We start from the raw sequence: 27,520 nt of genomic DNA, 5'->3' as shown, positions 1-27,520 counted from the left end.
GTGCTGCAGTGGAAGTGGAGGTACCCGGGCCTTGCGCGCAGTGCTATTCCTCTGGGCCTCTGCAGTGCGTCTGTTCTCTGCTGCACGGGCTCCTGTGTGTAGGATAGTGCTAATGTGCGGGGATCGCTGGTCGATGTGGACTCGGTGGGCCAAAGGGTCTGTTTCCGCACTGTATCTCGAAACTAAACTAAACTAAACTAAACTAACAACAATGATGTTGGATATAAGGAGATCCAAGGAACAGCAGATGCTGGTTTACAAAAAAAAAGACACAAAGTGCGGGTGTAATTCAGCGGGTCAGGCAGTATCTCTGGCAAAAATGCATAGGTGACGTTTCGGGTTGGAATCCTTATTCATATAGGCATGGATCCCAGCATGGCCCTGGTTGAATTACACTAGAAGCAAACTGGAGCTACAGGAGAACCTGCAGCAGTGGCTACCTAAGAAGGAGTATAGTACGATGTACTATGTATGATATAGTACAGGAAGCCCAAAAACATCACCATCGGGAAATGTTTAAGTTTTATATTTTACCACTTTTCTCTCACTATTGTTCTTGAGGTCGAAATGATTGTATCGTGGTGTGGTATATCCGATCTGTTTGGATAGCATGCAAAAAAAAAGCTTTTCACTGTACCTCAGCACACATGACAGTAATAAACCTAAACCATGGCTTCATCTGAAGAAGGGCCTCAGCCCAAGACATCACCTATCTATGTTCTCCAGAGATGCTGCCTGACCCGCTGAGTTACTCCAGCACTCTGAGAACTGTCACATAGAAAATAGTTGCAGGAGGAGGCCATTTGGCCCTTCGAGCCAGCACCACCATTCATTGTGATCATGGCTGATCATCCACAATCAGTAACCCGTGCCTGCCTTCACCCCATATACCTTGATTCCACTCGCCCCTGGAGCTCTATCTAACTCTCTTTTAAATTCATCCAGTGAATTGGCCTCCACTGCCTTCTGTGGCAGATAATTCCACAAATTCACAACTCTCTGGGTGAAAAAGTTTCTTCTCGCCTCAGTTTTAAATGGCCTCCCCTTTATTCTTCGGCTGTGGCCCCTGGTTCTGGACGCCCCCAACATTGGGAACATTTTTCCTGCATCTAGCTTGTCCAGTCACCTATCCATGTTCGCCAGAGATGCTGCCTGACCCGCCGAGTTACTCCAGCACTTTGTGTCCTTTTGTGTGTTAACCAGCATGTGTAGTTCTTTGTTTCCTTGTCTTACATTACGAACAAGTCCAGAGATTTGTGACTCACATTTAATCCAATGAACCTTTTGTGCAACAAAACTTGTCTGGGGCCGTTTCAATCTACATAGATGCAACTTGCAGCGAGCGGGTAAATAAGCAGGTTTTCAGGAGGCTCGTCACACTTATTATTCTTCATCTGGAAATCCATATTATTTCCTAAAAGCAGAATACTACCAAGAAAACCAATATTTCTAATAGTCCATAACTCTTAAAAATTATGTGTGAATATCTGACAAGGGGCCATTATGAAGATGGCAGTACAAAACACAGCAGTGAGTCTACATGAAAATGGTTCAGTAATTCAGGAAAACTGTGACCTGCAGACCTTTATGACAACTGAGAGCAATACAAAACCTGACCTAATAATAAATTCCATATGGGCCAAAATCCTTGTGACATGAACTCACATGTAACGAAACATATCTTGTAACGGGCTTGACTCAAATCAGCAGGGGTCTAAATCATAATTTTTTTTAAATTACTTCATCTGGGAAGAGAGGGGTGGAGAAATGTACAAAAACAAAACATTGAAATACTGTATGTGAAGGCTTGTGTGCTTTGCAAATTCAGAATCAACGAACTGCTGATGCTGTTTGTAAATCTGCATGGTAATTTTTGTGGAGAGCGTCAAATAAATAATTTTATTTTGTACCGATGTTGTGATGCACTGCATGCCGTTTGCTCAAATTTAAACGTGGAATACCAAGCATCCGGATGCATTATTAGCTGGGAAAACTAATAACAACAAGGCGAGATCAAAGTAAAGATGCAGCTGACATCTCATTTATCAGGCTTCGTTGATAAAGAGGCAGATTTTCCCAACCGCGTCTTTTTAATTCAGACCAGTATCCTTTTGTGACCAGCTAATACTGTCATCTTCCCTCTAAAAAGAAATCTAAACAAAAGAGAGAATGGCCAATTTACAAACAAATAGCACACTGTACTGCCACGGGAACTTATCAGTGAATTGCAAATTAAAATGCACTGGAAAAATAGTCATCCAGGAAAACCAACGCCCCAGAATAGGGAAGATCAAAAGATCAATTTTGTGACCCCAACTGTAAAGGTATTCATTGTTATATTGACCAGTGTCATCCGAGCTTTAATTAAGGGAAAGAGAGCTGGCAGGTGGCAGTGAAACAGGCACTGGTAATTGGCTCCCATCTCCTCCTTGCCTTCACAGCTCAACCTGTTCTTCAGCAAGAAACGCCACTAGGCAGACAGAAACGCACACTTTGTAATTTAATGATTAAGTGCAAGATGAAGAGACTTACATTTTAAAAAAGCCACAACTAATGAATGCAGATATCTTTCTGATCGAGAACTCCATTTACCATTGGCTGCACCGCCACTGACGAAATCTCCCAGATAATTCTGCCGGCGCAGAAGTCAATTTGCAGCTTCGGACTTCTCACAAGCAGGCGCAACAAATGCGATGTTGCAGACTGTTTCCTCCCCCCCCCCCCCCCCCCACCTCCGTCCCCACCCTCAGGTCCACCAGATTCAGGGACAGTTCCTACAGCTGTAATCAGGCCACCGAACCATCCCACCACAACCAGAGAGCAGTGCTGAACTACTGTCTACCTCTTTGATGTTCCTCGGCCTATCCTTGACTAGATTTTGCCTGCTTTACCTTGAACTAAACGTTATTCCCGTGTCGTGTATCTGTACGTTGTGAATGGAATGATTGCAATCATGTATTGTCTTTCTGCGTGCAACAGAAAGCTTTTCACTGTACCTCAGTCAGTACACGTGACAATAAACCAAACGGAACCAATCTGTGACAACACGAGCAGCTTTGTCGTGTTCAACGAGCTGATAAAGTTAAAGGGAGTGCGGCTGCATTTTGACTCACCACTTCACTCGGCAGGTTGTGCAGGTCTTCAAATGGCGTTTCCAGTGTGTTTGAGTCCACGTTTAATATGATCACATCTTCTAAAGCTTTGCTCTTCACCTTCTGTTGAACAGAAAAAAAGAGGACATGTTCAGCACTTGCAAACAAGTCAGTATTTTCCCAGAGCATTTTAATTTATTTTCACTGATAAGTTTCCATATGGAAACACAGTGTGCTATTCGTTTAAAATCGAAGGTATTTATTCACAAAATGCTGGAGTAACTCAGCAGGTCAGGCAGCATCTCGGGAGCGAAGGAATGGGTGACGTTTCGGGTCGAGACCCTTCTTCAGACTGAAGGGTCTCGACCCGAAACATCACCCATTCCTTCGCTCCCGAGATGCTGCCTGACCTGCTGAGTTACTCCAGCATTTTGTGAATAAATACCTTCGATTTGTACCAGCATCTGCAGTTATTTTCTTATACTACTTGTTTAAAATCGAATATTGTCTCTTTGGTTTAGATTTCTTTTTTTCAGTGTTTGCTTTTTTTTTTGCTTCTCTTTTTCAGAGGTAAGATTTTTCCTTTTTTTTGGAGAGAAGACGACAGTTTTAACTGTTTACAAGAGGATACTGGTCGAAATTAAAAGGATGTAGTTAGAAAAAGCTCGCTCTTTATCAATGAAGCTTGATAAATCAGATGTCAGCTGCATCCTCACTTTGATCTTGCATTGTTCATATTAGTTTTCGCAGCTAATAATGCATCGGGATGCTTGTTATTCCACGTTTAAATTGAAGCACACAGCACACAGTGCATCACGTCGGTACAAAATTCTATCGGTAAGTTATATAGTCCCATTGTCACAAATAGGCCTGCGCTCTCCATAGTCGTGAAGGGAAATATTATTCTTGTACAGCAGCCAGAAGTGTCGCCCCCAGAGACAGCCATCCCACCAGCTATGAGTGCGACAGTTATCTTGCATATTTGACAACCTTTAGGGCAGTAACTCGGCTTTCATAGGTTGCAGTGCAAAGCTAAAGGGATGTTCTGACTTCCACAAAGTCAGTGACCATAAAACTGGAGTCTGAAGAGGCACCCCGACCTGAAACGTCACCGATCCATGTTCTCCAGAGTTGCAGCCTGACCCACTGAGTTACTCCAGCACTCCGAGAAACGTAACCTATCCATGTTCTCCAGAGATGCTGCCTGACCCGCTGAGTTACTCCAGCACTCTGTGAAACGTCACCTATCCATGTTCTCCAGAGATGCTGCCTGGCCCATTGAGTTACTCCAGCACTCTGTGAAACGTCACCTATCCATGTTCTCCAGAGATACAGTCTGACCCACTGAGTTACTCCAGCACTCTGTGAAACGTTGCCTATCCATTTTCCCCAGAGATGCAGCCTGACTCGCTGAGTTACTCCAGCACTCTGAGAAAGGTCGCCTATCCATGTTCTCCAGTTGCAGTCTGACCCACTGAGTTACTCCAGCACTCTGAGAAACGTCACCTATCCATGTTCTCCAGAGATGCTGCTCGGCCCATTGAGTTACTCCAGCACTCTGTGAAATGTCACCTATCCATGTTCTCCAGAGATGCTGCCTGACCCACTGAGTTACTCCAGCACTCTGAGAAACGTCACCTATCCATGTTCTCCAGAGATGCTGCTTGGCCCATTGAGTTACTCCAGCACTGTGTGAAACATCGCCTATCCATGTTCTCCAGAGATGCTGCCTGACCCGCTGAGTTACTCCAGCACTCCGAGAAACGTAACCTATCCATGTTCTCCAGAGATGCTGCCTGACCCGCTGAGTTACTCCAGCACTCTGAGAAAGGTCACCTATTCATGTTCTCCAGAGATGCTGCCTGACCCGCTGAGTTACTCCAGCACTCTGTGTCTTTTTTCTCAACCAGCATTTGCAGTTCCTTGTGTCTATAAGGGGTTGGAGAGCATTTCCTTGTGTCAGCATTTGCAGTTTCTTGTGTCTTAAGGGGTTGGACAGGCTAGATGCAGGAAGATTGTTCCCGATGTTGGGGAAGTCCAGAACAAGGGGTCACAGTTTAAGGATAAGGGGAAGTCTTTTAGGACTGAGATGAGAAAGTTTTTTTTCACACAGAGAGTGGTGAATCTGTGGAATTCTCTGCCACAGAAGGTAGTTGAGGCCAGTTCATTGGCTATATTTAAGAGGGAGTTAGATGTGGCCCTTGTGGCTAAAGGGATCAGGGGTTATGGAGAGAAGGCAGGTACGGGATACTGAGTTGGATGATCAGCCATGATCATATTGAATGGCGGTGCAGGCTCGAAGGGCCGAATGGCCTTCTCCTGCACCTATTTTCTATGTTTCTATGTTTCTATAATATAAATATATTCTGTTTGTTAAATATAAGGATTCCATTACAGAACTGTAGAACATAATTTTGCGCTGAAATAAAACCTAATGCAGCCTGACATGAATGATTCTTACCTCCACATCGGGAGCTTTAATGTAATTTAAGTGGTAACTAACTTCTCACTAATGCCACTTCTCACACTAAGCTCTCTTTACTTAAATACAGCAGGGTCCAGAAAAAAAAGGTGCAAAAAAACATCAGACTGTTTACCAGAAGAAGCAGGAAGACTGCGTCTGAAAATAATTAAGCAAAGAATTATTAAATCATTATTTAGTGACTGTTGTGGCAATGAAATTGCAGGGGTATGTCAAAAGCAAAAGCATGTTTGAGTTAAAAAGGGGGGAAACAATGGAGCAGATTGAAACCACTTATCAGAAGGAAACACATAATAAAAATGTTTAGGAAGTCAAAGGTAAAGAAAAGGGCTCCAGGCCCTGACAATTTTCATTTATGGGTCCGGGTGGGATTGATTGAGATTTTAAAATCCACTCACTGAGCAAGAACTCTGCCCTTATGAGTTGGTATGCAAAGTCAGAAGAGGAACAAGTCAAATTTGTTTCCACACTGAAATAAACAGATATTTTATTAGCTAAGGAAAGTAAGCGATTGAGTAAGTAACAAATGGATGATTAAGGTTACAAGCATCGTAACCTGAATGATTACATTGTTAGGTTGGAGTCTGAGGAAGGGTCCTGACCTGAAACGTCACCTATCCATGTCCTCCAGAGATGCTGCCTGACCCTCTGAGTTACTCCAGCACTCAGTGAAACGTCACCTATCCATGTTCCCCAGTGATGCTACCTGACTCTGAGTTACTCCAGCACTTTGTAGCTTTTTTCTGAACCAGCATCTGCAGTTCCTTTTGTCTATATCTTTTTGTTGGCTATAAGGATTTTGTTAGTGAACTGTAGAAATAAGGGAGAGTGTGAGGAAGAAATAATTAGAGGTCAGGGATCAGCAGTAGTCTTGAGGAAGGGAAGCACACCTGGACAATAACTGCTGGTATGTCCGGCATTTATCACAGGTCCACGTTATCTGTGGTGAGACATTACTTTGAACCTCTGCAGCCCATTGTTATTGGGTGGGATAAGACCATAGGACAGAGGAGCAAAATTAAGAGATTCAGCCCATCGAGTCTGCTCCACCATTCAATCATGAACCTATTTTCCCTCTCAACCCTATTTTCCTGCCTTGTCTTTGTAACTTTTGATGCCCTTACAAATCAAGAGCCTATCAGTCTCCGCTTTTAAAATATCCAACGACTTGGCCTCCACCGCCGTCTGTGGTAATGAATGCCACAGATTGACCACCCTTTGGCTAAAGGAATTCCTCCTCATTTACATTCTAAAGGTACGTCCTTTTATTCTGAGGCTGTGCCCTCGGGTTCCATGTGGACCCCATTCTAGATGTTCCTGGATTGCTACCCATTGACATTGAACGATCAATGATATATTTCCAAAGGCAGTATGTTTGCAACTTGGAAGAGAACTTGCAAATGATCAAGGTTCTGGACCTGAAAAGTCACCTATTCCCTTTCTCCAGAGATGCTGTCCGACCCGCTGAGTTACTCCAGCTTTCTGTTTCTACCTTCTTGCAAATGTTGATGCTCTCTTGCTCCTGTTGCCAGCATTTTCCCAGGGAGACAATGCCAAAGACTATAGGGCATAGCTTTAAGGTGAGCGTGGGAAAGTTTGCAAAAGATGCGAGGGGCAAGTTTTGTCATGTAGAGTGGTGGGTGCCTGGAATGCACTGCCAGGGGTGGTGGTGGAGGCAGGTATGATGGTGGGTTTTAAGAGGCTTTTAGATAGGCACGTGGATATGCAGGGAATAGAGGGATATGGATCATGTGCAGGCAGAGGAGATTAGTTTCACTTGACATCATGTCTGGCATGGACCCTGTGGGCTGAAGGGCCTGTTCTACGTGGACTATTATATGCAGAGACCCATCTCCACTACCTCTACAGTACTACCCAGAAATGTTGCAACAAAGCTCAGTGGAGCTCAAGACCACTTGTCGTCCAGCGAACCACCAGGGCATGTGTTTGAAAATTCCACAGCGGACCACATTCCTAAAAATCTAAGCACAGAAATATTCTGCAAAATAATTAAACACAGAGTAGCAAACTTAGTGCAGGACTCTTTTTCTGTCTCCTGGAATATCTGTTATCGTGGCCAGGGTCCTTCTCATCTACTCTGCGGGTCACTGTGTAGCGACCATAGAGAATGGTCCAGGTCGTCGAACCCTCGGATTGGCCAGCGAGGTCACGTGTGAACGCGACCATGGGGATTGGTCCAGGGAGCGACATCGCTGATTGGCCAGCGATGTCATGTGCGCGTTTGGCGCCCGAAATAGCCAGTTCGGCGAAGTCTTCGAAGAAGACAGTAAGTTTTTGATGGTTGTCCTTTGCCTTGTTGTTTAACTCTGTATTCGAATATTGCGGCTGCAATAAACTTCCTTTACAACCAACAAGTTTTCGGACTCGACATATTGGTGACCCCGACGTGATCTGGACGATCACCGACTAAGCAGGAACCCGACGCCTCGTTGACGATGACCGCGCCGGGCACACCGGAGTTAAGCGCGGAAAGCGTTCACCTTCCGTTGTTTTGGACGCACGCACCGCAAGCTTGGTTTATCCACACCGAAGCTCAATTTCACATAAAGAAGATATCGGACGAATCAACGATGTACTACTACCTCGTCAGCGCTCTATCGCCGGACACAACCAAGCGCGTGATGCGGTTCATCGTGAATCCAGCTGCGGAAAGCAAGTACGAGGCCATGAAGAAAGTATTACTGCGAATCTTCGGGTTTAATAAGCTTGGTGGTGCGGCAAGACTTCTGCACCTACCGGATCTTGGAGACCAACTGCCTTCCGTCCTCATGTCCGAAATGAAGATGCTAGCCGGTGAGCATACGGATTGCCCTATGTTCGAACAGGCATTCCGCGAGAGACTTCCTGAGGATGTACGACTGCTGCTCACGGATTGTTCTTTTAAGGACCCCGAAGCATATGCAGCGAGAGCGGACGCGCTCATAGCGGCAAAAAACAAGGCAAGCGGTTCGATCAACAAGGTCTCGACATCAGTGACCACGCCACAGCGACGGCAAGATGGTGCCACGTCTCCCGCCAATTCTCCGAAAGCCCGCCAAAAAGATCCGCACAAGCGCGGCTGGTGCTATTATCACCTACGATGGGGTAGCGAATCCCGCAACTGCCGCTTGCCTTGTACCTTCGCGGGAAATGCCTCGGCCGATCGTACATAGGGGCAGTTACGATTGGCCAGAACCGGCGCCTCTATGTCCATGATCGATTCACGGACACAGCATTTTTGGTGGACACGGGAGCCATCGTCAGCATAGTGCCGCCGACCGACCTCGAAACCAGATCGGGTAAGACAGGTCCCACCCTCATCGCGGTTAATGGCAACCCAATTCGCACTTTCGGTATACGGAAGATGTCCCTTGTGTTAGGCCTCCGCACGTACGAATGGCCATTCATCATAGCCGACGTCAAACAAGGGATCCTGGGCGCAGATTTTCTCTGGGCTTTTTCACTGGTTCCTGATGTCCGCGGTAACGACCTCCGACCCTCCGCCGAAGATGAGCACGTCGCTCCGACAATCGCCTCCTCGCCCAGCCCTACTGTCCAGGCCGTCGTCGCGGCCCCTGACTCGTATGCTGAGATTCTGGCAGAGTTTCCAGAGCTGCTCATTCAACGTTTTGACACGCCTTCGGCCAAGCACGGCGTGGTCCATCACATCCGCACCGAAGGCCCTCCCGTTTTCGCTCGGGCCAGGAGACTACCGCCAGACAAACTGGTGGTGGCACGGGCGGAGTTCAGGAAGATGGAGGAAATGGGAATTGTCCGTCAGTCTGACAGCCCGTGGGCCTCGCCGTTACATATGGTCTCCAAGGCATCTGGGGGGTGGAGACCATGTGGCGATTATCGGCGTCTCAATGCTGTCACCACGGCTGATCGCTACCCCATACCGCACCTACAGGACTTTTCATCTGGGCTGGAAGGAGCGGTGGTGTTTTCCAAAATCGATTTGGTGCGAGGATACCACCAGATCCCGGTGCGACCGGAGGACATACAGAAAACTGCAACGATTACTCCGTTCGGGTTGTTTGAATGGTTGCGTATGCCTTTCGGTTTAAAGAACGCGGCACAGGCTTTCCAACGACTGATGGACCGCGTGGGCCGGGGTTTACCCTTTTTGTTTATTTATTTAGACGACATCCTGGTCGCCAGCCCCTCAGTGCAGGAACACCAGGCCCACTTGCGGACCATGTTCCAGCGGCTCCAAGACCACGGGCTCATTATCCAACCCTCCAAATGTCAATTCGGCCTTCCTGCTCTTGATTTTCTAGGGCACAGAATTACCCCTGCCGGCGCCTCCCCTTTGCCCGAGAAGGTGGAGGCTATCCGGGCATTTCCCAGGCCCACCACAGTAAAAGGGCTACAGGAGTTCGTAGGCATGGTCAATTTCTACCATAGGTTCGTTCCGGCAGCTGCACGAGTCATGCGCCCGCTTTTCCAATGCCTGGCAGGGAATCCGGTAGAGTTGATATGGTCCCCGACCGCAGAGGCGGCTTTTACAGCAGCTAAGGCAGCCTTGGCAGACGCCACCATGTTGGTCCATCCGAGCCCCTCCGCCCCCACGGCCCTGACGCCTCTGACGTGGCGGTGGTCGGGGTTCTGGAGCAGCAGGTCGGTGGCCGTTGGCAGCCTTTAGCGTTTTTCAGCCGGCAACTAAATTCGGCCGAGCTGAAGTATAGCGCATTTGACCGAGAGCTTCTGGCTCTCTATTTAGCTGTTCGTCATTTCAGGTACTTCCTCGAGGGCCGCCCATTTGTGGCCTTTACGGACCACAAACCATTAACATTTGCTGTTTTGAAATTGTCTGGATCGGTTCACCCGGTGGCCAGAGGCTTTCCCATTGTCTGATATTTCGTCAGCGTCTTGTGCTAGGACTTTGGCCCTTCATTGGGTAGCTCGTTTCGGGGTCCCGGCAGTTATTACCACTGACAGAGGCCCACAATTCACTTCGTCCCTCTGGGCCGCGCTCGCAGAACTGTACGGGTCCAAGTTACAACCCACTACTGCATATCACCCCCAGGCAAATGGACTCGTAGAAAGGTTCCAACGCCAACTTAAGGCGTCCCTCAGTGCAAGGCTTGAAGGCCCGGACTGGGTAGACCAGCTCCCTTGGGTTCTTTTGGGCATCCGGACTGCTCCTAAGCTAGATCTCGGTGCGTCGTCCGCAGAGCTAGTATATGGCTCGACACTTCGAGCACCCGGAGATCTGTTTCCGGACCCTTCCAGCTGCCTACAGTCCCATCAGTGTTAGCATCTCTCCGGGAACGGGTGGGCTCCCTGGCTCCAGTTCCGACTTCACGTCATAGGTGTCCCATGGTACTGTGAGTTCGTTTTTCTGCGAAAAGATTCCCATCGCGCCCCGTTGCAGAGGGTCTATCAAGGGCCGTTCCGGGTTTTGCGTAAGGGAACAGCTACCTTCACCTTAGACATGTGCGGCAAGAGTGAGCTCGTCTCGGTGTCCCGGCTCAAACCTGCACATTTGGATCCGGATCAACCAGTCCTGGTCGGTCAAACCCCTAGGAGAGGCCGACCTCCGTTAGTTCCGCTCAGTCCAGGATCCCCCGTTCCGACAGTTCCTCCAGGACCCCCCGTTCCGGCAGTTCCTCCAGGACCCCCCGTTCCGGTAGTTCCTTCAGGACCTCCCGTTCCGGCTGTTCCGCCAAGTCCGGAACCCCCGGCTCCTGTGGTTCAGGCTGTCCCTCTCCGTACTCGTTATGGTCGCGAAATCCGGCTCCCTGCTAGGTTCCGCACCTCGGGTTCTGGGGGGGGTCATGTAGCGACCATAGAGAATGGTCCAGGTCGTCGAACCCTCGGATTGGCCAGCGAGGTCACGTGTGAACGCGACCATGGGGATTGGTCCAGGGAGCGACATCGCTGATTGGCCAGCGATGTCATGTGCGCGTTTGGCGCCCGAAATAGCCAGTTCGGCGAAGTCTTCGAAGAAGACAGTAAGTTTTTGATGGTTGTCCTTTACCTTGTTGTTTAACTCTGTATTCGAATATTGCGGCTGCAATAAACTTCCTTTACAACCAACAAGTTTTCGGACTCGCCATAACTGCACACTTTCAGCGTAGTCAGCACGAGGCGGTGACAACATTGTTGGCACAGTGACTCTGACTTTCAATCAGCATTTGCTTTGGCTCTTTACCAGACGTAACACAGCTTATGCTAGTCTCTGACTTAACACGCGCTCTTTATTTTTAGACTTTAGTGGCTTGCCTGCAGTCCGTCTGTCTTTTGTGTTTTTTGTTGTTTTTGTCTGAATTGTAGTTTTAATATGATGTAGTGTTGTATGTTATGTTTTTGGGGGGGGGGGGGGTGGGAGGGAACGGGAACTGTAACATTCTCTCTCCAGAACGGAGACGCGACCTTTGTTTCTGTGTCGTGTCTCCGTTCCCGTTGCGGCCTACCACCGGCCATGCACCTGGGACCACCTGGGGCTCTGGTTCGCAGAGCCCGCGGCCCAGACTCACCACCTGCGGCGCTGGCTGCCTGCGGATGCTGCGGGCGCGGCTGCGACTCATCTCCGGAGGCTCCGGCGCAGGCCGCGTGGACGTCGGAAGCCCGCAGGCCCCTGGATGGGGGCCGACATCGGGAGCTCCGGCAGCGGCAGAGGCAGCGTGTTCGCCCGCCCCGAATCGCGGGGCTTGGGTCGGCCCGCCACGGACCTTTCACCATCCGGCGCGGCCTGGAATAGGCCGTGGACCTTTCACCGCCCGGCGGGGGCTTCAATATCGGGAGCCCCGACCGCCCCGACGTGGCAACTCCAACAGCCTGACCGCGGGAGAAGACGGCAGGGAAGAGAAAAAGACATTTTTGGCCTTCCATCACAGTGAGAAGGGACTGGAGGAGACTCACTGTGATGGATGTTTCTTTTTGTTTGGTGTTAGTTGTGATTGTATGTGTTATTTCAATTTTATTGATTAATCTTATTGGTCTTATTGTTCAACTGCGGGTAATGTTTCATTTTACTACACATTTATGTGTATGTAACAAATAAACGACTATTGACTATTGACTATTGACTATAAACGCGGAAACAGGCCCTTCGGCCCACCCGGGTCTGCTAGCCCACCAGCAACCACCCTGTCCACTAGCACCATCCTGCACACGAGGGACAATTACACCATTTTTTTCCCGAAGGCAATTCACCGACAAACCTGTTGGAGGAAACCGGAGCACCCGGAGAAAACCCAGGCAGTCACAGGGAGCGGACAGCGCCTGAGATCAGGATCGAACCTGGGCCTCTGGCTCTGTGAGGCAGCAGCTCGATCGCTGGGCCACTGTGCTGCCCTTGCGCATCCACTCTGCAGGTCACTGCACACTTGCAACGTACTTAGCACAAGGCAGTGACTACATTTTAATCAGACAGACTTTTAATCAGCATTTGCTTCTGCTCTTTAAGCTTGCGCTATTCTCCGACTTAACACGTGCTCAAGTCACTAAATATAATTTTAAAATATACAACTTACTTCCATTAAGCTCAGATGAACGCCAATCAGATAGGGCATTGGGGCACTGTAATAGAAAGCAGAAGATTTTAAGTGTTAGTGAGCGTCTCATCATGACTGAATATCCAGACCAGCAGAGGTGGCCAACCAAGGAACTCATAGAATAAAAAAGTGCTGGGATAACTCAGCGGGTCAGGCATCATCTCTGTAGAATGTGGACAGGTGACGTTTCGGGTCGAGACCCTTCCTCAGACTCATACAATACACAATCACACCCAACACCTTCTCCAAAGTTAGCACCATATCTTGACATGATTAAATGAGTGGGAGATTCTTCTGGACAGGAAATGAGAGAGAATTCATAATCTGAGAAACAGAGGTATGAGGCCAGTTCCAAGATCAAACAGAACAGCTGGATTGGAGTGCAAAGATACCAGGCTTTCTATAAACATATTGGACTCAATGAAATAATAATTTGAGAATTCGAGGACACAACTTTTAAGTGGGAAAATACTTGCAATGCAAGAATAATTCTAGCGTAAAATCTGAATTTTTTTGGCATAGAACAGCAGACACCAATATTCTGGGTTTTGCATGCACACAAACATATACATATATTAAATGGAAATTAATTGGTAAATGATGAAGTAATGCTTCTTTGGCAGGGAAATTATAAGTGAGATGGGCAATTGTTAGCAAGGATTTAATTTGTTAAAAATGTAATTTCCCCATACAATTGCTGTCCTCACTTTCTGCAGAGTAGGTAAGCTAAATGATAAGCATTTGCTCCCATTTCGGGAAATCACTCTTGCAGACGTTGTGTGTGCATTCATCCTGTAAACAGTGACCTCCCTGCAATAAACTGAACTGAAAAAATAACATCAGAACCTGGACCACCAAGTGATCAATTTAACGCGGGATTCAAAGGCTCATTTCCCATCACAATATTACATCTGAATGTACTGACAACTCCCTCCTCACTGTTTTTGTGAGGTGGCTTCTGAAACAACTGAGTCTGGCATCTGCAATAAAAATCTGACAACCGCCCGCGCTTGATATTTCACGCAGAAATATCAGGACACTCTTCATTGCGAAATGCTTCCGATTAATTCTGCAGGTCGACACTACGGAGGGGACAAGGGGGCCAAGGGGGTCCCACTATTTCAGGCAGCGTGCTGCTATTAAACCCTGCACCGGATTTAGTTTTTAAAAGTGGAGCAAATTTGCAGAAAGAAACAGAGATTTTTTTTCTGAATGGCTATAAACGTTCGCCTCTGCGATTTGCAGTACGGAGAATGTAGTCTCTAGCCAATAACGTTTTAATCTCTGTTTTTAAATCGTCATGATTAGCTTAATTTGTGTAAACAGTAACATAAACCCTGCCAGAAATGTAATCCCAAAACACTTCCCCATTCCCTAATGAATCTGCAAGATTGGCATCCTGTGCTATATGTAGCAGGGAGTTTAAATACAATAACTTCATTATGTAATTCCAGGTATAATTAATAGTTTGGGGTTCCGATTTTGATGTTTACAACCTTTACGTGAAATACCCACATCTTTCACAGGCTTGCTGCACCATTAATATATTTAGTGTAACCCTTAATCAAACTTTGTGAATAAAACAGCACAGAAAATTTTAAAAATACAACTTTTAAGTGACCTAAAACCCTGAAATCTATGATCGACCCCCATGAGCATGTAAAATAAAACGATCATTGCAGAATAATGGAGACAAAAGAAACTGCAGGAATCTTGAGCATGGCACAAAAGTGTTTTCTTCAGACTGCAAAAGGGTCCCGAATCTGAAATGTCATCTATCCGTTTCCTTCCACAGATGCTGCCTGACCTTCTGAGTTCTTCCAGCACTCTTCAGTTTATGTTTAGGTTTGTTATTCTCACGTTATTTGAGGTACAGTGAAAAGCACTGTTTGCATGCTATCCAATCAGATAAGATAATACTATACATAAATACATTAAACAAGAGGTCACCAATCGCACACTATATTGTACCTCCTTCCTCCTGCCCACTAGTAAACAACCTGGTGCACACGTTTTACTGAGGAAGCAGAGACTCTAGCCACTTGAATCACTTTGGTCAACAGTTAAGGGCGACACAGTGGTGCAGCGGTAGAGTTGCTGCCTCACAGCGCCAGAGACCCAGGTTCGACCCTGACTACGGGTTCTGTCTGTACAGAGTTTGCATGTTCTCCCTGTGACCACATGGGTGTCCTCCGGGTGCTCGGTTTCCTCCCACACTCCAAAGACATGCAGGTTTGCAGGTTAATTGCCTTCTGTAGAAATTGTAAATTGTCCCTAGTGTGTAGGATAATGCTAGTGGAGGGTAGTAGGATCGCTGGTCGGAGCAAACTCAGTGGGCCGAAGGGCCAGTTTCCGCACTGCATCTCTAAAGTCTAAAGTTGATACAACACTGACTAGAAAGTGCACCCTATAAATTTCACAGTAACATTAACAATAAATTTACAATATTTATATGAGACATTTTAATTTTGGTCAACTGGGAATTTAAAACAGAATCAATTTAGCAGCTGCAGTGCTTAAAATGAAGTTGTTTTAAATTGGCACCTAGCAGAAGTCTTACCCACAACACATTTCTCCATAGGGTATTAAATATTAGATGTCTGATTTTTGTTAACTACAGTTTCACAACTGGCCTTACTTTCTTTGAAGAATGAAGCTCGGTGGTAGGATTTCTATTCAACAATTGCAACACACAAACATGGTTGGATATTGCAAACATGTTGATCTCAAAATTAATCTGTTAAAGACCAGCAAAGAAATGGTAATCAATCATTTTAGGACTTAGTTTATTGGAATTTTCTTCTTAAACTGTGGTAAACGTCATCCATCCTTTTTCTCCAGAGATGCTGCCTGACTCACTGAGTAACTCCAGCACTCTGTGCCTATCTTTGGTATAAACCAGCATCTGCAGTTCCTTGCTATCATATTTTGGCAGGGGTAGAGTTGCTGCCTCAGAGCGCCAGAGACCCGGGTTCGCTCCTGACCTCGGGTGCTGTCTGTGTAGAGTTTGCATGTTCTCCCTGTGACAACATGGGCTTCCTCCGGGTGCTCCGGTTTCCTCCCACAGCCCAAAGACGTGCAGGTTTGTAGGTTAATTGGCTCCTGTAAATTGTCACCAGTGCGTAGGATGCCAAACTGGGATAACAGAACTAGCATGAATGGGTGATCATCTGTCGATCTATGCTGTATCTCTAAACTAAACTAACACAATGCACTATTTTGTAGGACACACAAAAGGAGGGGAGAGAGAGCCATGAACTCTGCCGTGCTCGGACACAAGACTCTGCAGATGCTGGAATCTTGAGCAACACACAAAGTGCTGGAGAAACTCAACAGGTCAGTCAGCATCTGTGGAGGCAAAGGACAGGTGCATCAGGTCAGTCTAAAGAAGGGTCACGACCCGAGGTGTTGTCTGTCCATTTCCCTCCACAGAGGAAGTCTGGCCTGTTGAGTTCCTCCAGCACTTTGCGTCTTGCTTTTAGCTTCAGGGTTAATCGATGATCAAGAAATGGCAATGTGTTAAATGGCAATGATCAGCCATGATCACATTGAATGGCGGTGCTGGCTCGAAGGGCCGAATGGCCTACTCCTGCACCTATTGTCTATTGTCTATTAAAGGCAGTCACATTTGAAACTTGCCAGTAATAGATAGTCTGCGCTCTTGTAGCCACATCAGCTCTAAGTCCAAAGATGCACCTAGGCTTCTGCACGGGATCCTGTGTGGTCACTGACTTACTGAGTGGACAATGGTCAGACTTGAATTGAAGTGTATGATACGGCATGGAACTAGGCCCCTCGAGTCCACGCCAACTATCCATCAGCCGTTCACACTAGTCCCATGTTATTCCAATTTCTCATTCACTCCCTACACACATGGGGGGCAACTTACAGATGGCCAATTAACCTACAAACCCGCACGTCTCTGTGGGAGGAAACCGGAGCACCCGGAGAAAACCCACACAACCCACAAAATGTACAAACTCCACACACAGACAGCACCTGAGGTCAGGGTTGGACCCGGTTCTCTGGCGTTGCGAGACGGCAGCTTCACTGGCTGCACCACTGTGAAGGACTAGACTGCAACCTGAACTGCCAAGATTCCACATATCGATAGACTTCCTTTTTTTAAAGTCTTTTTTAAGAGATACAGTGTGGAAACAGGCCCCTCGGCCCACCGAGTCCACGCTGGCCGGCGATTAACCCCTTACACACTCTTGCACACTAGGGACAATTTACAAAAGCCAATTGATCTACAAACCTGCACATTTTTGGAGTGCGGGAGGAAACCAGAGCACCCGGAGAAAACCCACGCGGTCACAGGGAGAACGTACAAACTCCGTACAGCCGGCACTCGTAGTTAGGGTCGAACATGAGTCCCTGGCACGTTGAGGCAGCAACCCGACCGCTGTGCCACTGTGCCTCCCTACATACTCCACAATCCGCTGGTAAAAAATTAACTGGCATCGGCTTCAAACATATTGCCGAGAGCTAACAAACGAGCCCATGTCAATCAGTTGAAAATATCTTTCATCTTTTTTTTTAAAAATCTGTGCAAATGTCACGGGGAAATGGATGACAATAAACTGAGTTGTGCCACAGCTTTTAAAGGCTTCTGTGAAATGAAGGTTCTGAAAGGAATGAGATGCACTTGTGCAATTCTCTCCTCTTGTTAAAGAGAAGATCATATCCAAGGAGCCTACGCATCACCCGTCTGCAATGATAAGCCCGTGGTCGGTGCATCATTGGTGATTTTGAACACCTCCTGACGTCGTTGCATTAATACACAGACTCCCTGCTGTCAGCCGGGGAGTCACAATGGTAAAGTCTACAATGGTAAGTAAAGCAGGGGTCTCTCCAAGGTAGATTACAATCCTTACCAGCAATAGTCCAGCAGGTGGGATGGAAGCACTGGGATGTAAATATGCTGCCAATACATTGGATAGATCATTGCAGCTGATGCATGAACACATGCCGTTAACTGTAAGTGAAAAAGAACAATACTTTTTAACAAACAAAATTGACCAGAAATCTACAGCAAAGCACTGAACAAAAGTCGACCGCGTGCTAAAAATGTTTAATGATACAGGTACAAAAAACAAAAATGTACAACAGTGAAAAGGTCACGTCGGCGCCAATAATTTGCTCATCTCCAGGATTAAAATAACATGATTAAATATGGAAAAGAACAGGGTCTGAAGGGTCCTGAGGGATATCATTAGGGCACATTGCCAAGAATGAAACGAGAGCCAGCCAGGAGATTCTCGAGGCTGCAAAACGCTGAGGGATTGCATTGTTCGACAGTTGAAGCTGCAGTGATGTGTGAACCACAGCTTGAGTTATCAAGAGAATTTGTTCACTGACACATGGAATACCAGCATTGACCAGCAACAGCCCGAGATAAACAGCTGTACAGTTGAAAGCATAAATATATTATGGCTTTTCATCTCCAGCCAATGCTCGGGGACTGGCTGATTTGCTTTCGTGTTGCAATGGGAACCACGCACAAAACCAGGGAGGCTTCCCGGTAAAACTGCATCTTAATGTGACTTCTCTCCTGCTCCTGAGAAAGGCCACAGAAAGGGACTACAATGATCAGTAGAAATGGTCATCATCTCACTGACAACTATCAGGCCACTCTTGTTGCACATGTTAACCTTCCATTACAGCCAATATCATTTAAACACTGCAATCTTTTTAAGCTGGCACCACATTCCACCTTTTATTTCACCCATTCCTTCTCTCCCGAGATGCTGCCTGACCTGCTGAGTTACTCCAGCACTTTGTGAATAAATACCACATTCCACCTTATTTCTTTGATACGTTTACCTGTAATTGGGTTTTTTAAAGTGCCTATTTTTTGGGGAGCTGGGTGTCGCTCATGAAGCTACGATTTATTGACCTTCCATATTTAGAACTTGGAATAGTAGTACAGCCCCTCAGTCCTTCGAGTCCGCGCCGACCATCGATCATCCGTCCACACTAGTTCTACGTTATCCCACTTTCTCATCCATTCCCCCGCACACGAGGGGCAATTTGTGGAAGCCAATTGACCTACAAGGTACCCACGTCTTTGGGAAACCAGAGCACCCGGAGAAAACCCACTGGGAAATGCTGGGGGAAAGCACAAGCTCCACCCGAGGTCAGGATCGAACCCGGGTCTCTGTGCCTGTGAAGGCAGCAGCTCTACCTGCTGCGCCACTGTGCCGCCCTTAAGTTCCACTTGAATGGGCAAAGCTTAAAGCTACAGTGATACTCTTATTTAAATCCCCGATCTATTATACCAGCCAGGGTTCAGTCTAATATTGTCATGAAGTTTAAGAAATATTAAATTGCAGTGCGGGAAAGTGATACTCACTTAAATCACTGTGCAAAGCAATGGCTAAACCACTGCACTTGATTTTAAAATTGCTGGATTACAGGCAGTCTAATTCCCTTCGGAATAGACTGTCTTGGGCTACAACCAAGGAGCAGGCGTGTATTGTGTGCTTTATTTCTATATGCATGAACATCCCGGTAGGAATTAGGTTCTTTACTTAAGTGGAGCTGCACACAATGAGGGATGCCATTCAGTGCGGTTTCCGTCACCAATTTCCCCCTTCAAATGCTTAATTATTCATCTCGCGGGGCTTCAGGTGCAGAGATTTCACTGTCCAGACTTTGTTCAGCACTCTGCTGTCGTCGGCTGGCGTGGTAGATATCATTCAAAATCATGTTCCTATCACTCCAGCAATGCATCTTCCTCACAGCCTTTAAGATCCGCACTGCTTGCACTGACACCGCGATGCACATCATAAAACCGTCGCAAAAGTTCAAAGCCACGAGGCGAGTTTCATTTCTGCAACATCTCCAACTTTGCGCTACGCTCGCGACATGGTGGGTTTCTGAGCAGTGAATACGTTCCAATGGGCTGGCAACTGTTCAAACGTCTAATTACAGACTGCTGAAAGTACTTAATGTGCCCAAAATGATGGTGTGCCTCAGACAACACACCACACCTAGATTACAATGTTGGACTGAGTTCCAATGTACTTGCAAAGAACACACACACACACACACACACACACACACACACAAAGATCAAGACTAGAGAATTTCTTAATCTGATTGTCTATCTGAACATGATGATAAACTTCTTAAAATTGCGGTGGCAGCCCTGAAAGTGATTTCCATAATCTCCGCAGTTCTGCAATGAAATCTTGTATAAATAAAACATAATTTGAATAATTCCAAGGCAGGAGACTTGACACTGTGTGGAGCTAGATCCCTTTTTAAAGAAAGACAAAGGAAGCAATTGTCACTGAGTCTCTGATACCTAACGCCCGTACTCCTGCAAACCTTGTCGTTTCTCTGCTGCATTCGCAATGAAAATAAATTAAAGACATGCAAATCATTTCCAAAGGACTATTATACAAACATAAACCCACACTCCATAAAAAGTCCATATAGGGTTCGGTTGGTAATAAATACAGGTTAAATCCAAAATACAAGTTATTCATTATTCATCATGAAATAAACATTATGGAGATTTTTTTTTTTATTCTTGGGGATTTTAATAGAATTTTACAATAACACACTATGGTACTTACCTCTGTATTGAAAGCGCCTTTGAGATTTACTCAAAGGTCCAAGAGCTGCAAAGACATTAAGCAAGTATTTCTAGTGTTCAGAGGGGAGTTGAGTATTCAACAGAAGTAAGTATATCCATAAACAATCATAAAATTGGTATAAATAATAATAAAAATGCATTTTGCACTTGAAGTTTGAGATTGTAAATAGATTAAGATCAGTACTCTAAAGGATTTTGACTGTTGCGTTGAAGAGGAACCCTATCTGATTAATATATCTTAAAATGATCTCTCAAACCACTGTAAGAATCTACTAACACGATAATTCCTTAGAAACACTGATACAATTTGCAAGCGCCCATGTAGACTGCCTCATCTTTGGAGAAAACCCCCCCACAATTAATGAATGTTTTCACCATTTTACTTATAAAATATTAAAGAGTTTAACATAGGGTTAAGGATCCCGAAGAAAAGAATACTTTCAGACATTCATACTGTGTTGTGACTTGTGGCTTTTTGTTATCAATATCAGAAGCACATAAAATGATGAGAGGCAGAGATAGGGTAGACAATCAGAACCTTTCTCCCCAGACTGGAAATGTCAAATGTTAGAGGGCATAGGTTGAAGGTGAGAGGGGGAAAGTCTAAAGGAGATGAGTGGGGCAAGATTTTTTACACAGAGGGTGGTGGTTACCTGGAACGCACTGCCAGGGTTGATGGTCGAAGCACTTGCAAAAGCGGCATTTAAGAGGCTTTTGGACAGGCAGGGATATGCAGGGAATGGAGGGATATGGATCACGTGGAGGCAGAGGAGATTAGTTTAACTTGGTATCATGATTGACAGGGAGATCGTAGGTGAAGGACCAATTTATGTGCTGCACTGTTCTATGTTCTATGTATAGCTACAGAATTGTTTATTTGTGCAAATACATTTCTCTTGACCAGGAGAGAATACAGCTCACATCCTCACGATACTGCACAGAATATACCTCACAGTGCATCAACAGAAATGTTTCAAGAGCATGGCACGAAATGTCTACACGACACCGATGTTTCAATCAGGAACCAAGAGTCAGAATTACCCCACTGTGTAAAATGGTGAGAGACCTAACTGAGATCCAATCTCACACCATTTCTGAAGATGTGTTTCCGACCCGAAATCTCATCTGTCCACTCCCTCCACAGAAACTGCCTGACCCGCTGAGTTCCTCCAGCACTTTGTGTTGTGCTCAAGATTCCTGCATCTGTGGTTCCTAGTAGTCTCACACCACTTCTCTTTGTGGTCACGGCTGGGATACAATTCCTGAGCGGCACCATTTGGTCAGCATCTCCATCTACACTTCGCACTGCCTCGGCAAAGCCAGCAGGACAATCAAGGCCCAGCCTCACCCCGGTCGGTCACTCTCACTCTCACTTTTATAACTCCAGAGACTAAATTTTTGTCTACACTATAGTAACTTATTAACTTTATTTATATGCTGTAACTGTAACTCTTTTTTGTGCACAATCCGCAGGCATTGCCACTTTCATTTCACTGCACATCGTGTATGTGTATATGACAAATAAACTTGACTTGACTTGACTTTATCTTGCACTAATTGTTATTCCCTTTATCCTGTATCTGTCCACTGTGGACGGCTTGATTGTAATCATGTATAGTTTTTCCGCAACAAAAAAGCTTTTCATTTCACCTTGGTACAGGTGACAATAAAATAAACTAACCTAAACTAGCATGGATGAGTTGGGCCAAATGACCCGTTTCCATGTTGCACAATAGTGCTGCAGTTTTAGTGGTACCCTTTAGTGGTACGAAGAAGGGTCTCGACCCGAAACGTCACCCATTCCTTCTCTCCTGAGATGCTGCCTGACCCGCTGAGTTACTCCAGCATTTTGTGAAATAAATACCCCCAGTTTTAGTGGCACCCTTGACCACAGCAGCAAGGAAAACATGACCTATCTCCAATATAGCAACATCAGGCTGTGGGCAACGCTAAATTCCTCCCCCTCCATAAGCACACGTATTGTCCCTTGGGAAAAGTGATTCACAACGTGACTACGTATAACAGCAGGAGCTGCCATGTCTGTAGCTGGTGATGGTATTGCACGGTTCCTGCCGTTGTTTTATGAAGGCACAATTAGAGCAGAGGGGCTTGCAGTGTTAGGTCTGTTTAAATGCAGCTGCAATCTCCGGCCTGTGCATGTCACTGTGGCACAGAATATGATTCCGTTCACTCACTCCGGCAGCCATGAGCCACGTTGACATTTCGTTCAGAGGTACAGCACGGCCACAGGCCCTTCGGCCCACAGAGTCCACGCCGACCAACGATCACCAGTTCACACTGGTTTAGTTCAGAGATACAGCAAGGAAACAGGCCCTTCGGCCCACCGAATCCATGCCGACCATCGATCACTAGCTCACACTAGTTTAGATCAGAGATACAGCATGGAAACAGGCTCTTCGGCCCACCGAATCCATGCCGACCATCGATCACCAGTTCACACTGGTTTAGATACACCATGGAAACTGGGCCTTTAGCGCACCGAGTCCACAGCGACCATCGATCACACGTTCACACTAGTTATGTTATCCCACTTTCTCATCCACTCCCTACACACCAGGGGCAATTTACAGAGGGCCAATTAACCTACAAACCTGCACGTCTTTGGGATGTGAGAGAAAACCGGACGAAAACCACACAGTCACAGTGAGGAGGTGCAAACTCCACACACAGACAGCACCTGAGGTCAGGATCGAACCCGGGTCTCTGGCGCTGTGAGGCAGCAGCTCTACCAGCTGTGCCACAATTAAGCTTTGATGCCTTACTACCTACCTCTCACGTTCCTGCTTCCAATATCGCTTGCTACACCTTTCATTGACGTCTCGTTCTTCTTTCAATAAAATTTCCTTACACACACCTCATCTGCCAAAGAGCCAATTCCCTTGCCTGTTGCCACTGGCAACTCCACCGCCACTCTATAGCCTTCCTGATCACCAAAGTACCTCCACGAGTAAAACTACTACCTTGATCGACATTGTGACGATATTTAAAAGTAGTTGCGGCCTTGCCTCTAGGAATGAGAGCCCGAGATAAGGCAGACAGTCAGAACACGCTGTCAGGGGTGCTGGTGGAGGTAAATATGACAGTGGTGTTTAAGAGGCTTTTGGATAGGCAGGTGGACGTGGAGGGATACAGATCACGTGTCGGTAGAGAGATTAGTTTTGCCACAGGCCTTGTGGGCTGAAGGGCCTGTCCATGTGCGATGTTGTTCTAAGTTCTGTGACTTCTAAGCAGGTAGAGGCACATTGTTAATCTGGTGTGCAGCTGGCTAATAACAATGTTGACAAGGAAAACAAACGAAAATACCGGTTTCAGTTATACCTCCTTGCTGAGCCTTCATAAACTAAACTGAATATATTAGCACAACATTACTGAACACAAATACTGACCTTCTGGTTCTGGTACTATGAAACTATCCCAGGGGTGAAGAAATACTGAGTGTTATAAATAACCTGAAGCTGAAAACTAAATGTTTTATTGCACACAAGAGCTTTATTCCGCTGTTGTTTTAAGGCAACATTTCAGAGCCGACCTCCACAGGGTTGCAGTGAGTATTAGTTTAAATATTCTATTTTGTTCCAGTCACTGGCTGACTCAAACACGCGGAGGAAAGGAAAGGTTGTTCTCATCACGAGATCGAATCAGATGCCAATGCTTTCCCATCGATTGTCAAAGCATATCATCCACTGAGGTCTTTCGCTTCCTCCAAGCAAACACAAAAGCGCTGGAGGAAATCAGCAGGTCAGGCAGCATCTGTGGAGAGAATGGACAGGCGACCTTGCAAGTCGTGACCCTTCTTCAGACCGATGGAGAGAGAGGCAGGGGAGTCACAGCAGGAAACGTTCCCTCTTCAAGCGCTGCCTGACCTGCTGAGTTCCTCCAGCACTTTTTGTCTTTAGTTTAGTTTAGAAATACAGTGTAGAAACAAGCCCTTTGGCCCATCGAGTCCATGCTAACCAGCACTATCCTACACACTAGGGCCAAATTACAATTTTTTTTTTACTGAAGCCAAATCAACCTACAAACCTGTACATCTTTGGAGTGCGGGAGGAAACCAGAGCGCCCGGAGAAAGCCCACACGGTCACAGGGAGAACGTATGAGCTTCACACAGACAGCGCCCGTAGTCAGGATCGAACCGGATCTCTGCCGCTGTAAGGCTGCAACTCCCCCTCTGCGCACCTAAGATTCTCTTGAACTTCCTTGATACTTTTGAGCACCTGCACCAATTGTTCACAAACTCCTCACGTGATTGCTTCAATGTTATTTGTGTCACTGGAAGGTGAGAACTATTTAAACGCCATTAGATCATTCCTGCTACTGCGACCTCTTTGGATCGTTCACCTTGTCGTGGTGAAGAGGCCTGCGTGCCCCCTTGATTCTGAGAGCGATGTCATGGGAAGCACTAGCTTCGGGTAGGGCCACCCATGGCGGGAAGGTCGAGGATGGGGGTCCAGACTAAGAACGATCCAACGTACAAAACCACCAGGCGGACAATGTTATCGTGAGCTCAACGGCTGTGAAGGCGGATGAAGGCTGCAACAGATCTATCAGCTCCAATCCTCTTGGTTCCCTTGCCATTGGAATCAGTTGACTGATTTGTGAAGGACCGTGTGTTTCAAATATTAAAATTATATATACAATACAATAAAACCAAAACAGAACCCACCACCAGAATACTATAGGAACAAATATACCAATTGAAACTATTATACAATTATATTACAATCCCCATCCAGGATACATCCAATCCCCCGTGGTGCCCAGCGGTCCCGGAAATCCCCCAGGGTGCCCGTGGACAGCGCGTAGTCCCTCTCCAACCCCACCCGGGCGCAGATGTAACCCCGGAAAAGGGGTAGGCAGCTGGCTCGGGCAGAGCCCTCTTCCGCCTGGCGCCGTGAGTCACGGATGGCCAGTTTGGCCAGGCCCAGGAGCAACCCAACCAGGACATCTTCGGCCCTGCCCTCTCCCCTACGCACAGGGTGTCCAAAGATGAGGATGGTGGGTGAGAAGTGCAGCCAAAAAGCAAGGATCAGCCCCTTTAGATATTGGAACAGGGGCTGCAACCTCACACACTCCATACTGTGTGCTTCTTGGAGTGCAACATCAAGTACACGTTAAACAAACACACGCACAGGCGTCTTCGTTCTGACATCGGAACGTAGACCATCATCCTCGACCTCGAGGGGTAGTCACCACCATGACGACTACTGCGAGCTTCTTTGGGACTTGTACCGACCGAAATGAAGTGAACAAAATGTGTTCTGCGAGCTCGCCGTTGGGAGCAAACCCCTATGGAAGGTGGTAACCAAAAGTGACTCGGTTTCCTTTCATGTTACGTCAGTCCAAACGAAAGAAAACATTGGCCAAAGTTCAGGGAAATTATGCCTGGTTTAAAAAGCCACGACTATTTTCTTTCAGGTCATAGTGAGATTCAGGGGACAGTATATTCCCAGCTGTTATCAGGCAACCAAACCATCCCATCACCAACTAGAGAGCGGTCCTGACCAACAATCCACCTCATTGGCGACCCTTGGGCTATCTTTAACCGGACTTTACATCTTGCACCACATGTTGTTCTCTTTATCATGTTTCTCATACACTGTGGATGGGTCGATTGAATCATGTGTAGTCTTTCCGCTGATTCGCAACAAAAGCTGTTCACTGTACATCGGTGCACGTGACAATAAATTAAACTCAACTAAACTGTCCAAGCCCCATCGTGGGAGAATTGGCACAACTACTGTGGGAGAACAAGGCACAGAAGCACAGTTTGCACCAACCATAGAGTCATACAGCATGGAAACAGGCCCTTCAGCCCAACTTATCCACGCCGACCAACATGCCCCATCCACACTCGTCCCACCTACCCATGTTCGGTCCATATATCACTCAACCTTCCCTACCCACGGCCCTGTCCAAATGTCTCTTAAATGTTGACCCAAGAAGTTGCAGATGCTGGAATTTTGAAGAAAGCACAATGTGCTGGAGTAACTCAGTAGGTCAGCCAGCATCTGTAGAGGAAACGGACAGGCAATGTTTCAGGTCGGGACCCTTCTTCAGTCTTTTAATTATTGTTATTGCACCAGCCTCAACTGGCAGCTTGTTCCACACTAGTTCTATGTTATTCCACTACCCACCGCCCTCTGTGTAAAAAGTTGCTTCTCAGCTTCTGATTAAACATTTCCCTTCCCACCAGAGAATGCGTGGTCTCTACAAACACTTAAATGATTTGCCCTCACAACAACAAAAGTTGTATTTATGTTTGTGGTCCACACTGCTTTCATGTATTAAATGCAGTTAGTCTGAAGAAGGGTCTCGACCCAAAGTGTCACCTGTCCATGTTCTCCAGAGACGCTGCCTGACCCGCTGAGTTGCTCCTGCATTTTATGGCTATCTTTGGTATAAACCAGCATCTGCAGTTCCTTTTTATGACATTGCATTAAATGCAGAAAGGGCCCAACCCAATTTCAAAACAGAGCAGCCCAGAGATTTAGCTGGGTGTGCTGTGGACTGAAACTCGACTCTGACAGGAGATTTAGAGTGAGTCTGGAAAACAGCTGGAGTGCTGGTGAAAACTAAACTGCTTTGCATTTCCCAGCCTGAATCAGTTCTGCGGCTTAAGCACTTCTTCAGAATTATACCTATGCACCAGTGTCCCAGTTAACTCATGTATGTACAAAGAGGATGCAAAAGTGTTTTAGTTTAGCTTAAAGATACAGTGTGGAAACAGGGCCTTCAGCCCATCGAGTCCACACCGACCAGCAATAATTCCATGACACTAGCTCTACGTTATCCCACTTTCTCCTCCATTCCCTACAC

At 46.6% G+C, this 27,520-nt stretch overlaps 1 protein-coding gene across 2 annotated transcripts in view; it reads right to left on the bottom strand.

Annotated features, from left to right (window-relative positions):
- dennd1b (DENN/MADD domain containing 1B) overlaps positions 1-27,520 on the bottom strand; it is a 292,862-nt gene that overhangs the window by 86,660 nt on the left and 178,682 nt on the right. For both annotated transcript variants that reach the window (XM_078407728.1, XM_078407727.1), the window contains 3 exons: positions 17,954-18,054; positions 13,056-13,101; positions 3,114-3,215 (listed from right to left, as the gene is read on the bottom strand). In XM_078407728.1, the coding sequence (XP_078263854.1) occupies positions 3,114-3,215; positions 13,056-13,101; positions 17,954-18,054 (249 nt within the window). The remainder of the gene's footprint in view (positions 1-3,113; positions 3,216-13,055; positions 13,102-17,953; positions 18,055-27,520) is intronic.

The sequence above is a fragment of the Rhinoraja longicauda genome, chromosome 11 (genome assembly GCF_053455715.1).
Source record: "Rhinoraja longicauda isolate Sanriku21f chromosome 11, sRhiLon1.1, whole genome shotgun sequence".
Lineage (NCBI taxonomy): Eukaryota > Metazoa > Chordata > Chondrichthyes > Rajiformes > Arhynchobatidae > Rhinoraja > Rhinoraja longicauda.
Note: the sequence above shows the minus strand (reverse complement) of the source record. Positions and strands in the feature narration are given on the sequence as shown.